Consider the following 16,994-nt stretch of genomic DNA (forward strand, 5'->3'; position numbering starts at 1 on the left):
AGGGCATTGCATGGAACAATGTTTCTAAAACTGTACTGCCAAAGCAACATACATGCTTAGCTTTGATGCCAGTCTGACAGCATGTATTTTTACATGCATGTGTAGGGCTTGTTTTTAGCAGGGAAGGGGGGTCTTAATAACCCATTTGCAAGCAAAAGAAGATTTACCATCCAGCCTGAAAATGAACCTAATGAGAGGCACATTTGTATTTGTAAAAGCAAAAGTAAGTGTGATTGGTCAGATTTATATTAAATTAAATGTTATACTATACAGGTTTAATCTGCTATTCAATTAAACTTAACAGTGGCAGATCTAAATAGTGAGACTTACTTGCAGTACTTCTGTGTTTTATGCAGACGTTACTATCAAATAACCTTACTGGTACTTTTTATTAACCACTAAAGAATAGAGTCAGTAGAATTAAAAGGGTAAGGTTTACAGTTAGAGTTATATGGTGCAAAAAGATTTACACATTAAGTACATTGTAACTATGCCTAATAACATTGTGATTATGTCTAAGTACACATGTATTTACTAAGCAACTACTATGTAAATACACAGTAATTGGAGACACTCAGGGGCCAGGATACAAACAAAGTGATTTGCGGCTGCAAAATGCCCATATTGCTGCCAAAAAACGTATTTAGCTGGTGTAAAGTGGGACTTCAGTGGTCACTAAAAACATGGTGTATGTAAAGAACAGTTTTCATCTGGCATTCTGCACCAGCAATCCAGTTTGCATGTTACCATCATTAATCCACTTAAATGGCTTTGAAATGTATTCATAGGAAGAAAAAAGCATGTAATTGGGCAGGGATCTGGAATACTAAGCAGGTGCAAACATTATAATGAGATGTAAGGATTTTGAGGACAGGCAGGAAAACCTTTGGAGGAGAAGGGCAAGACGGAGAACACCCCACATATTCAAACCCAAGTTTGTTTGGGATGGATTGTCCTCCATGTAACACCGACAGCATTGACTTTCTTCATTACAGAGGACCATATGGCCTCTTTGGTAGCATAACTGATGCTGGCTGAGGCTTTTCCAAAGAACTCAATTTCATGCTGGGTGACCTCATCCATAAGGACTCTCAGCTCCTCCTCAGAAATCTTTTCTTTTCCATGAGCCAAGAAGACTTTGCTGCCCTTCCTGTGACATATTTTGGTTTGGTTTTATTTTTGTGCTCTACAAATCTCATACAGTGCCTACTGCTGTCTGTTCTCCTAACTCACCTCACCTCTGGGCTGTAAGAGCGGCCGCTAAATAGCCTGATGCACAGGCGACACATTGCGACCCTCATTATCACGATTATTTGTGCGTGTTCAGCATTTGCATTGCTCATAAGCTTACATAGGCTGCAGTGCAAAATAATTGCCTGACTGCTATGCAATTTGGATTTTGCAGCCCCCAGTTGTTTGCACTGGGCCTATCCTTACATCAGCCCCTTAATGTTCTACTGTAAAATTTAATCTTAGAGATAGACTGGAAATTCTATATTTTCAATACATGATAAGAAAAATTAATGCTATACTTCTTGGGTAGATTTGTCATAAACATCATCCTGAAAATGGAATAACATCCTGTATGAGAATTTACTTAAATCTATTTCATTTAAAATGAGTAAACATTACTGTATTTGGGTTTAAAAAAGAGCAAGCAAAATAACCTATTTGTGGTTGTCATTCCAAACATTCGTCTGTGAGGATGTTTGTATTCAAACTTGTGGAATGACCTAGGTGTTTGTTGAGGTGCCACAATATGTGGATCCTTGCTGTCTTTGTGAAAATGGAACCCACTATATATATATATATATATATATATATATATATATATATATATATATATATATATATATATATATATATATATATATTCACTTCCATGTTACTTCTAGGGAATGAATATGAATTAGGCCACCTTATATTAGAGAAATTCACAATGTGTTTTTAGCAAGCAATATCTGCCTAACACAGTCAAATGCAAACAATATGAGAAAGCTTCAATGTTCCATCCTTTAGGGATCAGCATAGCGCCAGTTTGCTAGATTACAATCATTGGATGTGTGGATTTATTAGGGGTTTTAATGTATTACATCAACAGGCAGTGAACAGACAGACCCCCTAAAATGTAGTGATGGTGAGAGTCCCCTGCTGCGCTCTGGAAACACACAGCCGCTCTTAGAGAAAGGGTCAGATGAGAAGTCTGTGAAACCAAGGAGGAAAGACACCCCGTTTCAGCACCACCCACGCTTTGTACCAGGTAGGGCCTTTCAAGCTTAGTTTTAACAGAACACTGCTCAATAGCCTAAGTAAAGAAAGGAGTTTTAAACATTAACAAATCACATTAACAAATATTTTGAATTCTCTGGGAAATTAAACATGCACACACACAGAGTCTATATATATATATATATATATATATTATAATATATACATATATATATATATATATATATATATATATATATATAAACAACACACCATTAAAAAAAAAAGACGCCAGACACATAAGAAACACGATCAATTTACAAGTATGTGATTGCTCAGTGTTTAACATATCCATTATCATCCATCAAGTACACAGAAACTTAGTCCCTTGTAACTTGAGGCAGCTATCATTGAGCTGTGTGGGATGGAAACTGCTGATGACAATTAATTGTAAAGCAAGCCAGCATGTACTACCAACTATACCAGGAGACTTCAAATGGTTCAGCAAAAAGAACAGTAACAATGCATAGGAAAAAAACAGACTTTTAAGAATGTAAATGGTAAAGATGCTGGGGGATACTAAACAAAAATGAATGGTGAGGGACAATGGCACAGACTTCGCTTGGGCACAGTGCTGGCAGCTACATCCAAGAATCCCATTGTACCTCTCAGAGCACATTTCAGTACGAAGCTGCCACCTCCGCCTTTAGCTCTGGGCTTCTCTCAAGCCGAGATTGGAAATTACAGACTTAAACTGATTTGTTATTTCTAATCAAACATCACATGAGTTGTGTGTTTTTCATAACTTAATCATCTCAAAGTATCAGGGTGTAATGAATAGTTTTGTTTACTTGCCTCTACTGGATTGTTTGTCCATTGCTGACAACTCATTCAACATCAATTCCTCTGGCTATTTTTCTTTTCTGTTCTGTCTTTTTTTGTGTTCAGATTGTTTCAGCAAAATTCATACTGGTATCTTACAATATTTTACTAGTAACAAGAGCTTTATTTCACTTAATATAGCTTTGTTTATTCCCTTTCAGTTTTAACTGCTTGCACTCTGACTTACATTGTTATCAAGAACAATTTTTTTTCTTCTTCTTCTATTTTTTGGTTTACTAAAAATGTATTTAAAAAAAATCACTGTATAGGAATATGAAAAACAAATAGGCTTTTAGTATTTGTTATCTTTTTGTTCTTATTTTATCCGTAATGTTTATTGTTAAGTTGATCAACTTAAAATTGTATATTCTAGATTGGTAATGGAGAACGAATGGGATAGCAGTGGCTAACTAAAAATGCAGTCTTAATGCTTAACAAAAATCTCCACAAGGTATAATTCCATTTAATAAACTAAGCAATAAGCCATGACAGGGTGTGTACTGTTGTCTAATATCACATGCCTCAGGTGTAATGTCAGCTCTCCTATTCACATGTTGTAATGCTATTGTTCTCATTATTTGAATTCAATAATTAAGAACATGGATGGAATAAGGTGCTGGTCTGGTTTTATAGGTATTACTAAATCATTTTACTGATTATACCTAGAGCGGGTTCAATTGTGCACCACTGCCTTAGGGTTTTGTTAGAATGATTTTCTTTAATATGCATTAACAGCCAAGTTTTACCAGGTTGTTCGTTGTACATAATATACAAAAGTTACAAACAAAACATGCTCAATACATTTGGAAATCTTACACAGGTTGACGCTGCTTCTTCCTAACTAAGCAGGTGATAGGATGCATATGTTGAGTGTTATTTACAAACAAACAAGCAAAAAGTTTATATTCTGTATCCACAGCTAATGTTTAAACAATATCCACTTGTTGCTTTCCTTAATAACGCTGCTGTCAAAGCTAGCACTGTTCACTAACCTGTTCCCCTATCAGATTTCAAAAGGAATAATCCATACTTTTGGGAACCGGGGCAATTCAGGGGCTTCCAGGTCCTATACATTACCCTACTTCTGCACCCTGTTTGGACCAATATACTGTATATTCACTGAACAACTCTATAGAGGTCTTTAGACTTTTGAAAGGTTGTGACCCAAATAAATAAAACAGCAACAGAGTAAGAATTTTCAGAAATATCTGTTTTTTCGGTAAGGGCATATACTGCATTACGAATAACGTTGTATTTTATTCAATAAGTCAGTCTTCTCTACAGCTTTGTCTTTTAGTATCCAACCTTCTAAATGCTTCAGTAATCCATAAAAAAGTGCTTTGCTGCTGGCATCTGATCTTTGTTTCCAGATGGCTTGACAGAAGTACAGCTGTCACTCGATCCAAGAGCAGCAAGCTGTTCATATTTCAGCCACTTCCAAAATCTATACTAGCGCTAATGTAGGGCCAAAGGTGAATAGAAGAGGATGTAGGTCTTCCTTATCTGTGGTGCTTGGGGATCACAGTCTTTGCTCAACTCTGTATTGACAAGACAAGGAGTAAGAAAATAAAATAAAATAAAGTCTGCTATTGATTTTCTGAAGCAATTCCAGACAGCAAGTCTGAATACATAACCCTTTAAACATGATCTCGTCTTTCTGCATTTCTGCAGGGGTGAAGCTTATGAAATCACAGAAAGAAACAGCGTTCCCTGAGGAAGAAGAAGGAGTCAATGATAGACAGGAAGACTGGACCCCATAGATGGAAATAGATGTCTTAATGGGAGTGCTTCCGCTTTCTGTTGTTCAGTCAGTTAAATGAACTGCAAACCTTTTTCACAGCGTCGCAGGACTGATGAAACAGATCAATTCCTACAGAACACTAGAAAACAGGCTTTTAGTCTGACTAATTTTAATCGAAAGCTTTAAAGCTGCATTATCCATTTCCTCTGCAAAATCACTAATATAGTTCTGGTTCATACCTGCATATATACATGTTCTGTGTTAACTTTCTGATCTTAACCACAGTACTTCAATATCTAACTTTTTTTTTAAGAGTATCCCAACTTATTAACCGTTTAAAGACTTGTTGTTTTTGACCTGCCATCTACAGCCTATTTTAAGCACATAATTACCATCATCTACAGTACCTTTCAGTCACTCTGTGTAAAAAATATTGTCAAAATAGTAGAAAATGAAGCTACAGTATAGTTTTAGAAATAAAAAAAACCCTGCTGATTTATTATTTACACATGGAATGTATTATTTAATCTGGATCAGGGGTGGCCAGTCCTAGTGCTGGTGAGCCACAATCCTGCAGGTTTTCTGGATTTCTTTAAATCCTCAATGACCAAAGACCTAGGAAAAATGTTAGTGTTGACCAATTAAGAAAATCAATTAGGTAATTGAGAGCTCGGGTGGAACAAAGACCCTACGGCTCTCCAGGATCAGGATTGGCCACCCTGATCTAGAGTATAAACATAATTTAAATTCTTTGTGCCATATTTCAAAAGCCAACATCTCTGATTTCAATGTTGTAAAAATTGTATTTAAATGTCTTACTTTATATTCACACAGTGCTTGTTGGTGTATATAAATCCAACTGTTTTTTTTTTTTTGTAGATTATTCCATTAATAAAATAGGTTTTTAAAGCGTAAGACAGATAACCTATACTAATGATAAAAATCTTCTTAATTAAAATTGACAAATTGCTTGTTTTCCTTTACACCACATAAAACTGAGTAACTTTCTATTAGCCTGTTGAAAGAAAATAGGTTCTGGTAGTTATGATGAAGCTTGGATGATTGTTGGCTTATCATAACCTTTTGCAACCTCACTGTAAAATGCTGAAGTTTGGAGTCTACATATAGTGTAAGAGTTTATTCACATAAAACAATTGATGGAACACTAATTGCTTCACTGTATTTTTAGATAAATGTAATACAATATGTTTTAATCATGGTTCTTTCACATCAGAGGCCGGGTGATGCAGAAAAATGGGAGATAAGAAAAGACATTGTTTGTGTATACTAGCCAGAGAAAATCTCATTGCATATAATCTGGAATGAGAGAAGAGTTGGGATATACAAATGTAAAAGAAACAGAGAACGGTATATAATGTTCATGGAACTGAATGATATGCAATGCAAACACAGATGTTGTCATCCATTAAGATAATTTTAATGCATTTTATTTAAACCAAAGAATAGATCAAAGCAAAAGGTACATACTCCCCTTCCATCAGCATCTTGACCAAAACAACAGCTTTTACATGACTTCTGTTGTGAGGATATAATGCAGCTCAGTCTGAATCAGAGGTTGGCACCATGTAGAGTGGTGACAGACAATTAAAAAGTAAGAATAATTATAATTAAAAAAAAAAAAAAACACCTTGGCCACGGTCAAACAAAATGAAAGTTATATAGAATTACGTGTGTGTGTATGTGTGTGTTAGACCACGGACATGCGTGTCCGAGTAGGGACAAGTTGCCGACCCCTGCTTGGATCCTTATAATGAATGGGCCTTAAACCTCTCCAGGCCAGCTGATTGGAACTGGGGCTTCTCCAGTGGTAGTTAAATAAATCGATTTACTTCCAGAGTACACATACGTGCATATGATGCATTTTCCGTTATTAATTTATATGACATTTCACATGAGGTTACTGTAACTTCAACCTTATGTCTTCATTAAATCGCATGAAGTAATTCCTGCTCTATACAGGATTTCAATGCTATGGGATTACTAATCTGCTTTAACACCTACTCAGATAAGTACAAACATATGCTATGATTCTACAGCCCTATTGTAAATAGTATGTTTTATGAATCTGTTTTAAAGCAACAAATACATAACAAACTGATTCATTATATTATGAGTAAGTGCCTTTTCAAACAACAAGCCTCTTTGTGAGCGCTACTTAACAGAGCTGTTTATTTTTATTCATGTGATAGAATTGTGATGTCATTAAGTATTTTGAAATGTCTTATATTTCAGACAGATGCACTAATTCACTAATGTTTGGTCTTGTGATGCTGTGGGACATGTGCATGCTTGCCAAACTTGGAAACTGTTCAGCGGGATGCTCGTCTCAGGGGAGTGGGAGGGTGTGGTCATACGCATCATACACATGGGAGGAGTCATACGCAAAAAAACACTCATTATCATGGCAGTAAAAATAGACATAATACAGCATTCTTACCTTTGTATAAGTTGCTGATCAGCAGATGTGTCAGCCACACGAAGCGCACATTGTGTGGTTTTCACTAACTCTACTGTGCAGAATGATTTTTTTTTTTTTCTATGGGTAAATATCGAGACTTTCTTCCTATGCATCGGGACGCGGGACATTTGCTAGAAAACTGGGACTGTCCCGACCACATAGGGACTGTTGGCATATATGCATGTGGCCAGCACTTTCACACACCATTGTTTGACTTTCTGTAAGCTTTCAGATTTGGAGTACAATTAAAATGCTTCAACAAAAAATATAACAATTCAACATCAGCACCTGAGTCCAACCTGTGATTAATTTAATATAAGTATATGTGGTGTAAGTTGCTGTCCCTAAATCTCTTTTGAATGTCAGACTTTTAACATTTCACAGAATTTACATGATATTGCACAAATTCACACATCTCTGAATGATGTATTTGTCTCGCTATTTCTGCAGAACTGATCATAGTGGGGTCTCAAGGAACATGGTGCAAATAATTAAGATAAGATAAAACATAAATATCGTTCTGGGAAAAGATAGAGAATGTGAGGTAAATGGAGCAGTAAAGGCAGCGTAAATAAAACTGGGGGTTACTACTAAATTCAATCATTCTTACAAAAAAAATTAAAGATTGATTTTAATGGCATCAAAATGCATGAAAGGGAGAGAACCTGTAAATTGTCCAGAGAGCTGTCTATTTATTTGACAGTGTGAGCTCGGGTAGAAGAGATTATTCATGTTCTGCTTTAGCAGATAATTATTGTGAACCAGGAGCTGTGGTTTCAAATTGCATGTCAATATTGTTACTATAGACCTTTATGGTGAATTCACCATATCCCATTACATTCTCCCTCAAGCATAAATTCCCCTTACCGAGGTAATCACACAACCATATGCTTCAGTTATTTCAGCACTGAACAGAACAGATTTTAAGTCACATCTGCCCACAAAGACTGACTGTTAGATAACTTCAAGAGGGGCCAAGTTCCTGTATGAAAAATAATCCAACCAAACAGTATATCATATTACATCTATACTTTTCACTTGAGTGGTAACAAATCCTTTTTTTATTTAAATAAAGTATTCTCTAATTCCACTGAAAGATCACAAGGTAATGTATTATGGTAATGTAAAATGCACTGCTGTTTTTTATTCGAAGTGGTTAAACTGAACACTGTTATATGAGGAGGAGGTTAAACGTAAGCAAAACTTGCAAAGAAAATGTACAAAATGAAATTAAGTGGTTGCATAAATATTCAGCCTCTTAAGTCAATACTTGGTAGAAGCACTTTTTTGCAGCAATTACTGATATGAGTCTTTTTAGATAGGTCTCTACTAGCTTTGCACAGTTGGATGGTGAAATTTTGCCCATTCTTCACGGGAAAATTGCTTCAGTTCTGATAAGTTTGTTGGGGATCATTGATGGACTGCAATCTTCAAGTCTCACCATAAATCTTCGATTGGATTCAAGTCAGGACTTTGACTAGGTGACTCAAGAACATTAATTCTCTTCTTGTTTAACCACTCCTGTATATCTTTGACTTTGTGCTTCGGGTCATTGTCCTGCTGAAATGTGAATTTCCTCCCCAGTTTTAGAGTCTTGGCTGACTCAAACAGGTTTACCTCAAGGACTCGCCTGTAGTTTGCACTATCCATTCTCCCCTCTATCTTGAAAAGCTTCCCAGTCCCTGCTGAAGAGAAGCATCCCCATAACACGATACTGCCACCAACATGCTTGACAGTGGGGGTGGTGTTGCCTGGGTGATGTGCAGTGCACCAGACATAATGCTTGAAATTTAGACCAAAAAGTAAAACTTTTGTCTCATCTGACCACAAAGCCCTTTTTTCACATGTCTGCAGTATCATCTACATGCTTTTCCACAAACTCCATATGTGCTTTAAATGAGGCATTTTGAGCTTTTTTCTTGCCACCCGTCCATACAGGCCAGCTTTGTGTAGGGACCGGTTTATTGTTGATGTGTGAACACTGACTCCCATCTCAGACACAGAAATATGCAGATCTCTCAAGGTCGTTGTCGGCTTTAGTTTGGGAGGGCGACCTGATCTGGGTAGTGTCTGGGTGGTATGATGCATCTTCAACTTCACGGTTGCTTTGTTGGATCACTATGTGAGTTTCAGCTTGAAAGTCTTTATATAACTGAGTGAAATTATCTACAAGTTAAACCACTTTGAGTACACAAATGCTGAAACCTTGTTACTAATTTTGTGACCTTTTAAACAAATCATTTGCACCTGAGCTGATTTAGGGCTGCAGTAGCAAATGGATCTTACTTATTTATGCTCTATATGCATTTTTTAACTTTATCAATATGGAGTAGTTTGTGTAGATTCTACATGTAAAGCCTAATTTGAAAGCGCTGTGGAGTACGCTCAGGTGCCAACAAAATGCGAAAACTTTGCAGGAGGTTGAATACTTCTGCAAACCACTGTGTGTGTGTGTGTGTGTGTATATATATATATATATATATATATATATATATATATATATATATATATATATATATATATATATATATATATATATGCCCCCCCCAAGATTAAAAAAAAACTATTAAATAAATAAATAAATAAACTTAATGTCCTGATTTCACAGCCAGTTGTGGTCTTCCTCAATTCATATTACTGGACATTGTTGAATTTGTTTTTGGTTGGTCACTGAACATCATACTTGTGAAAAGAAAAGGAGTACAGAGGATCGTTGGCCACTCCTTCATCGATTGCTCAGTAGTAGATTCTGTTCTTGCACAGTATATCGGAAGTGCGATCTTGGATTCCATGTTAATGATGTCAGAAAGCAGGTGGAGTGCCTACTGTACATGATGTGATAGTAAGTGTGCAGTTTCATACATTTGTTCCCACAACATGTGTGACCAAACAATACAAAATATAGCTACCCTGTGTAAAGTGTAACTGACAGATGGCTCAGTGAGTATCTCACGCCCCTAGTGTCCCCAGATGATAAAAATAAAATATGCTCAGGTAAGTAATTCCCAGCAAGGGTGATATATAATTGTTAACCTGTTGTTTTCAGATTATCTAAACCTGAGTGGGACAGCACCACTGCTTACACCTGCGGTAAATCCAGGCATGCTGGCAGCTTATCAACATTTCATTAATCACAGACAGGTAGGCAAGCTCTTTGCTAAGAACAGGAATGCAGTTGTGAGAATGAGATTTCAGTTACTGAAACCACAAAAGGTATTAGTTGAACTTTTTCAGAATTTGCTCCTGATTTGTCTTAAAGAAGTCAAGTAGTAGTAGAAGTAGTAGTAGTATTTGTTAATTAGTTTCATGGAAGAGTAATCTTTAAAGCTGCTATGGGACGTTTAAAATTTAAACATATTGTCTGCTTGTTCACTTCCTTTATAGGTTGAAATACCTGCATTATTCATCAGAACATTCTGTAGCAGCAGTATGATACATTCAACTTCAATAACTTTCATTTATTCATTGTGTTATACTTGAAAAGCTACAATCCATTTAAAATTAAATGAAAATTAAGTCGTGGAATCATTCAGCTGCCTTAGTTATTTGTTCAGTCCTGGAAAAGGTGTTGCAACACCTCTGCTGGTTTGTGATGCTTGGTATCCCTGAATATATATAATCATCTACTCAAAGATGAGCTGGCCATCTCACAAAATGTTACACATTTTCTAGGCATGAGTAACAACTGGCAGTGGGACATGTTTTGTCCATTTACCTTTGTTTACTAAATATCTTGATATGACATAAATTATTTTGTCTATTTTTGATATGGGGGCAACCATCTATTCAGAAAAACCAACATATTTAGTAAACAGGGTTTGAGTGGGGGTAAATTAAGCATAAACACACACGACTCTAAGCATATCTATGCTTAAAAAAAAAAAGACCACTGGGACAGACCAGAATATAAAGGAATTTGAGAAAAAGAAAGTGAAAAAATCAGCTGTTAATGATTAGCAAAGCTGGCCCTGTACATTGAGGTGGCAGTATTGCAGTTTGAAAATGTTTGAAAAAAAAAAAAATCACACCAAGACTAAATGTGTTACAAAGGGGAGAGGAAATCCCACTTTTAATAAATAACATTACATTAAAACATGAAGAAAAAATCTGGGATGCAAAGGTTCAGTTTAAGGTTTCTCAGTGTCGTCCTCAATACTTGCTGATGACTGTTTCTCTCCTAAAAGAAATAACAAATGAAGGGCTTAAAAAAGTAGATATGGACCAATAAAACAAATAATACAGAACACATTCCTTTCCTTTGGTGAATTCTTGATTACAGCAACTTAAATGCCCTAAAAGCAACATTAAATCTCTTTAAAAGCTAGTGCAGTTGTAAGTCCATTTAGTACATTTTAAACTGAATGCATTGCTTTGTCTAAAATGTGTATCATGAAAGTTGATACTTATGGTCAAAGCAAGTTATTAAAAACCAAAGCCTCCTTATGATCATATTTCTACTTTGCCTGAATCCAGAGAGAATCAGATGATTCTGCCGTTTCCATTGCAGGCAACAAGAGATGCTATTTCTCATTTTTTAACAATCAAGCATAGCAAATGGCACTGGCTTCAAGGTAGAATTTGCTAAGTTGAGCGTTTAGTCTTTTGAACAGTTTCTTTGCTGTCTTGTAACATAATTCACTGACACTCTGATGTTCAATGGATTCTGCAAAGGCACATAATGGCGGACGACTTCTCTACTCTAGTAATTGCACATTCTGTGGCCAAAAGACCTCACTGTGTGGCTGTTTAAACAGCTTTAATGTTAATTAAAAGTCCTGTGTCATAAGATCTTACCTTTATCCTTGCCCCATGTATTGAGATAGAATATTAAGTAAACTATAAAACATGTGTAAGAAATCAGAATTCTAAAGTTAACAAAACAACAGAAATATGTTTGTTTTATATCTAATGGAAGTTCCGGAATGCAATCTTAATTTGTGTGATTTATAATGTGTTAATATATTCTATGTTGCCATACAAACAGAACGCTACATTAAAAAAATATATATCCTTGGAATTTTGATGTATATAGAGAAGTACTTGCAAAAAATACACATCTTAAAATATACTTGTTCCTGCATCATGACACTCTCTGGTTGGCAGCTTCATTTAAAAACAACCCACTGCCATTATTACTCTTGTTACAACAAGCACAGTACAACGGAGAATAAAATACGTTCAAAATAAAGCCATGGACATTCAACCAAACTATCCAGAGAACTCACAAACAATGAATTTAAGAAGACATGCAGAAGAATTTAGAATGTTTAAAAGAGCATGAAAATGAAAATACAAGGGGGAAAAAAAACAAAAAAAAACACTTGCCGATATACAGTACACCTCACAAAGTTGTATTTCATTTAGTGGGAGAAACAAGAAATACATATGCAGAATATTTTAACAAGAAGGCTATTCATAATTAAGGCTCCCTAAATCTTAGCTATTTTTAAGGAATTCACAACCACAATATATTCTAATCCAAAATAACAAGGTGGGATATTTGTTTTAATGATGACTGCCAAGACTGGAACAGCATTCAGTGTGATACCTCTCTTGGCATTTACTGTTGTCACCATAAATAACTGCATCACAGCCATGACTCACATGCACCACCTTGTGGTTTTTGAGAAGTGAGGCAGCTGCTTGTATAGCACATGCCTAATTTAAATCTCATGCATAGACCTTTGGCTTGATTAAAACTCTTTGCCCCCTGGGCAGAATCCATTATTTAACATGTTTCTAGAAGTCCACTCTGCCACAGCACTCCATTAGATAAACATGTCAATAGAAAAGAATCAGCTATAAAATGCCACACCACAAAAAATGTCCATCTGTCATAGACTTCCTTTTGCACTGGGAATCCTGTGACACAGAATGTTAAAGAGCCAGTATGCCTTGTGATGTACGGGCAGTGGTTTGGCTCTGCTAAAACCTGATCATTGTTAAAGAAATTACCGTTCCATGGGGGTCTGTCAGAGACACATTCCTGAGCAGTGGAATCAGAAAGTGAAGAACCAGCTTGTTGCAGTGTCCTCTGTGGCGCAGAAGTAGAATTAGAGTTCTGGGAAGAATTACAAGAAGTTTGGTTCAGTTCACAGGGGGACTTCAACTCTGATTCACTGTCCTTCTCAGAATCTGTCCTTGTTAATTTGATTTCTGTAATTTCTGTGACGTCACTTTTCTTGTCACTGTGCTTGCAGTCGTTGTTGGTTGATTCTCGTTCTTTTCTTGCTTGTTCTTTGAAAATAGAACAAGGAATGTAAATGAAACACGAAGGAAACAATTTGACAACTGTGATTAAATATTAACCCATAGGTTACAAACTGCTTCACGTTTTAAACAATTGATGTTTTCTCATTATTATCACATTATTGATAATGATAATTCAAACTGTTTCTTTTCTTTCTTTTCTTTTTCTTTTTTGGTACACCAAAAACACTGGTTTCCCCAACTGGATCTAGTTGTATTTATTTGATATTTGCTTCAGCATTACCTAATGAATATCCATACCTTGAACAGCTAACTCCTTCCATCTCTCCTTGTTCTGATGCATTATATCCACCCATTTGCACCTGAAACCTTTCAGATCTATGCTGGCCAAGGAATAGTCTGTGGAAGACCCTTGAACTTCTGTGGAAATCTTTTTACTGTGTTTTTGTACAGCTTCAACAACACCGCCTGCTCGCCCGCTGTTCAAGCTGAAAAGGCAGTGCAGCGTATTTATATCAATGGGGATCAGTTTAAAATTAAAGCCTTTTAAAATAAGAACTTATTTAAATTTTCTGCATGTACACACATATTGCATAATAACACAAAGCAAATTAAATATCTATTTTAGCTAACGAGGTGTTCACGTGTGGCAAAAATGCACTAGCAAAAATCACAAGGCAGTGATGTCATCTCCCTAGCATGATGCCTCCTAGTCCTATGCTGGGAATAGATTCTTTCAATGTTGTGGGTTTGTGCTGATTTGAGAACGGAGAGGAAGACTCATGAAATTAATTGGAGACTGAAGTTGATGAGAAGCAATTACCCTCCGCTGTACGAATTCAAACAGTGTGCTGCTTTTCATACAAAAAATGAGGCTCCCGATAAAATGAAGGTTTGGTTGTGCAGTATTTATTATTAGCCTATTTGTTTTTCTATGGGTCTCTCGTTATATCGCGCCCCACTCGATATATAGCGGATTTATATTGTACCCCGACACCCGCGATATATATTGAGGGGGTGGTGTATTAACATAACTGATGTATGTATGAATTTGCAATGATGGGGTACCAAATATAACAACATTCCACAAAAACCATAATTCCTACATAAGGAAAAAAAAAAAAAAAACACTAACCTGGGCTTTTGGACCCCAGAACCCCTCGAATGGACATGTTCCTCTATAAGAGGAGTTACTATCTTCTCCATCACATCAGTCAGAACAGAGAAAGTTGGTTCTACAATGAAATCAATAAAACCTATAGACAACAACATTATTTAGATATTACTTAAATCTGCAGTTCTTTTATGTACATGTATTTGGACTGGCATCACCATTTAAAAACAAAAGAACAACTTAAAACAGCCAAATCAATGTTGACCTATCTCTCGATACTAAGCATATTATTCTGCCATCTAACATAGATTCTTCTGTAGTATTGTTTCAATTACATAGTGAAGCTAGTGTTAAATTATGTGATATTTTTGGATAAAGTGCATGGAGGTATTAATACATTTTGAAACGCATTTACCTAGATAACTAGGCATCTACTAACAAGTTCCATATCAATTGAAAGAAAGAAAGAAAGAAAGAAAGAAAGAAAGAAAGAAAGAAAGAAAGAAAGAAAGAAAGAAAGAAATGAACACAACCTATCTGTGACTGGGCTACCATTGTGGACTTGCGATCACAAAGGGGTGAGAAAGGCAGTCCTAGTTCAGCTTCTTTATCTCCCTAAAAAGACACACAGAAATAGACACAAATAGCAGTTAGTAAAAATAGTGTGATAATCCTATTTTTTCTGTGGACAAACCCTATTAATCAATGCTTTTTTAAAAAAAAAAAATATACAGTTTCTTTTCAATGATGTTTAAATAAAAGCTGTACAAGTAGTCATTAGATATCCCAAAATCAAGACACAGTACATATCCAAAAGACTGTTTCTACATAAAGTGGCTCTCAAAAGTATTCACCCCCTTGGACTTTTCCACATTTTATTGTGTTACAACATGAAGTCAAAATGGATTTAATTAGGAGTTTTTTGCCACTGATCAACACAAACAAGTCCATAATATCAAAGTGATAAGTAAAATCTACAAATTGTTCTAAATTAATTACAAATATAAAAGAGAACATAATTGATTGCATAAGTATTCACCCCCTTTGCTATGACACACCTAAATAAGCTTTGGTGCAACCGATTGTCTTTAGAAGTCAAATAATTAGTTCAATGGAGTCCACCTGTGTGCAATTGAGGTGGTTCACATGATTTCAGGTTAAATACACCTGTCTCTGGAAGGTCCCACGGTTGGTTAGTACATTTCCTAACAAAAACTACATCATGAAGACGAAGGAACATTCAAAGCAAATCCGAAATAAGGTTCTTCCACGGCTGAGTTGGGAGACACTGTGCATACGGCAACAATAGCCAGGTGCTTCACAAAACTGGCCTTTATGGGAGTGGAAAAAAGAAAGCCATTGTTGAAACAAATTCACATCAAATCTTGGCTAGAGTTTGCCAGAAGGCATGTGGGAGACTTTGAGACCAAGTGGAAGAAGATTCTATGGTCTGATGAGAGCAAAATAGAGCTTTTTGGCCTCAACGCTAAGCGTTATGTTTGGCGCAAGCCTAACACAGCACGTCATCCCGAGAACACCATCCCTACCGTGAAGCATGGTGGTGGCAACACCATGCTATGGGTATACTTCTCTACATCAGGGCCTGGAAAGCTTGTGAAGATAGAGGGCAAAATGGATGTAGCAAAGTACAGAGAAATCCTGGAGGAAAACCTGCTGAAGTCTGGAAGAGACCTGGGACTTGGGAGAAGATTTATCTTCCAGCAATGTCCTGGAGTGGCCCAGTCAAAGCCCAGACCTCAATCCAATTGAGTATATATGGAAAGAATTGAAAATTGCTGTTCACCAAAGGTCCAATGTGACGGAACTTGAGCAATTTTGCAAAGACGAATGGGCAAAAGTACTTTCAGTGTCCAGATATGCAAAGCTGGCAGAGACTTATCCAAATAGACTCATGGCTATAATTGCTGTCAAAGGTGCCTCTACCAAATATTGACTCAAGGGGGTGAATTCTTATGCAATCAGTTATTTTCTGTTTTGTATTTGTAATTAATTTTGAACAATTTGTAGATTTTATTTTTCACTTTGACATTATGGACTTTTTTGTGTTGATCAGTGGCATAAACTCCTAATTAAATCCATTTTGACTCCATGTTGTAACACAATAAAATGTGGAAAATTCCAAGGGGGGGTGAATACTTTTGAGAGCCGCTGTATGTAATCACAGAACTACAGTAATGGAATTTGAGGGGTGTCCTTGTTAAAACCTGATAGCGACAAAGTCATTTTCTTTAGAAAACTTATCCGTGCTTCTTATTAAAAAAAAAAAAAAGAACACCAATTTTCCAGAATACTAATGATAATATTAAACAAAATAAGGTGACTCTGAAATTATCAGATAT

The 16,994-nt window shown here is 36.1% G+C and overlaps 2 protein-coding genes across 4 annotated transcripts in view; one reads left to right on the top strand and one right to left on the bottom strand.

The window, feature by feature from the left end:
• Positions 1 to 7,253, top strand: part of LOC121321536 (protein phosphatase 1 regulatory subunit 1C-like) — a 33,664-nt gene extending 26,411 nt beyond the window's left edge. The window contains exons 5-6 of one of the 2 annotated variants that reach the window (XM_041260528.1): positions 2,102 to 2,260; positions 4,762 to 7,253. In XM_041260528.1, coding sequence (XP_041116462.1) covers positions 2,102 to 2,260; positions 4,762 to 4,850 — 248 coding nt within the window. In that variant the 3' untranslated portion in view covers positions 4,851 to 7,253. The remainder of the gene's footprint in view (positions 1 to 2,101; positions 2,261 to 4,761) is intronic. The other variant, XM_041260529.1, reaches the window with a different exon arrangement.
• A 4,095-nt stretch (positions 7,254 to 11,348) lies between these two features.
• LOC121321439 (calcium/calmodulin-dependent 3',5'-cyclic nucleotide phosphodiesterase 1A-like) overlaps positions 11,349 to 16,994 on the bottom strand; it is a 38,617-nt gene continuing 32,971 nt past the window's right edge. For both annotated transcript variants that reach the window (XM_041260388.1, XM_041260387.1), the window contains exons 11-15: positions 15,168 to 15,249; positions 14,656 to 14,776; positions 13,821 to 14,008; positions 13,266 to 13,547; positions 11,349 to 11,487 (exon numbers count right to left, since the gene is read on the bottom strand). In XM_041260388.1, coding sequence (XP_041116322.1) covers positions 11,438 to 11,487; positions 13,266 to 13,547; positions 13,821 to 14,008; positions 14,656 to 14,776; positions 15,168 to 15,249 — 723 coding nt within the window. In that variant the 3' untranslated portion in view covers positions 11,349 to 11,437. The remainder of the gene's footprint in view (positions 11,488 to 13,265; positions 13,548 to 13,820; positions 14,009 to 14,655; positions 14,777 to 15,167; positions 15,250 to 16,994) is intronic.

This window comes from Polyodon spathula, chromosome 10, assembly GCF_017654505.1.
Source record: "Polyodon spathula isolate WHYD16114869_AA chromosome 10, ASM1765450v1, whole genome shotgun sequence".
Lineage (NCBI taxonomy): Eukaryota > Metazoa > Chordata > Actinopteri > Acipenseriformes > Polyodontidae > Polyodon > Polyodon spathula.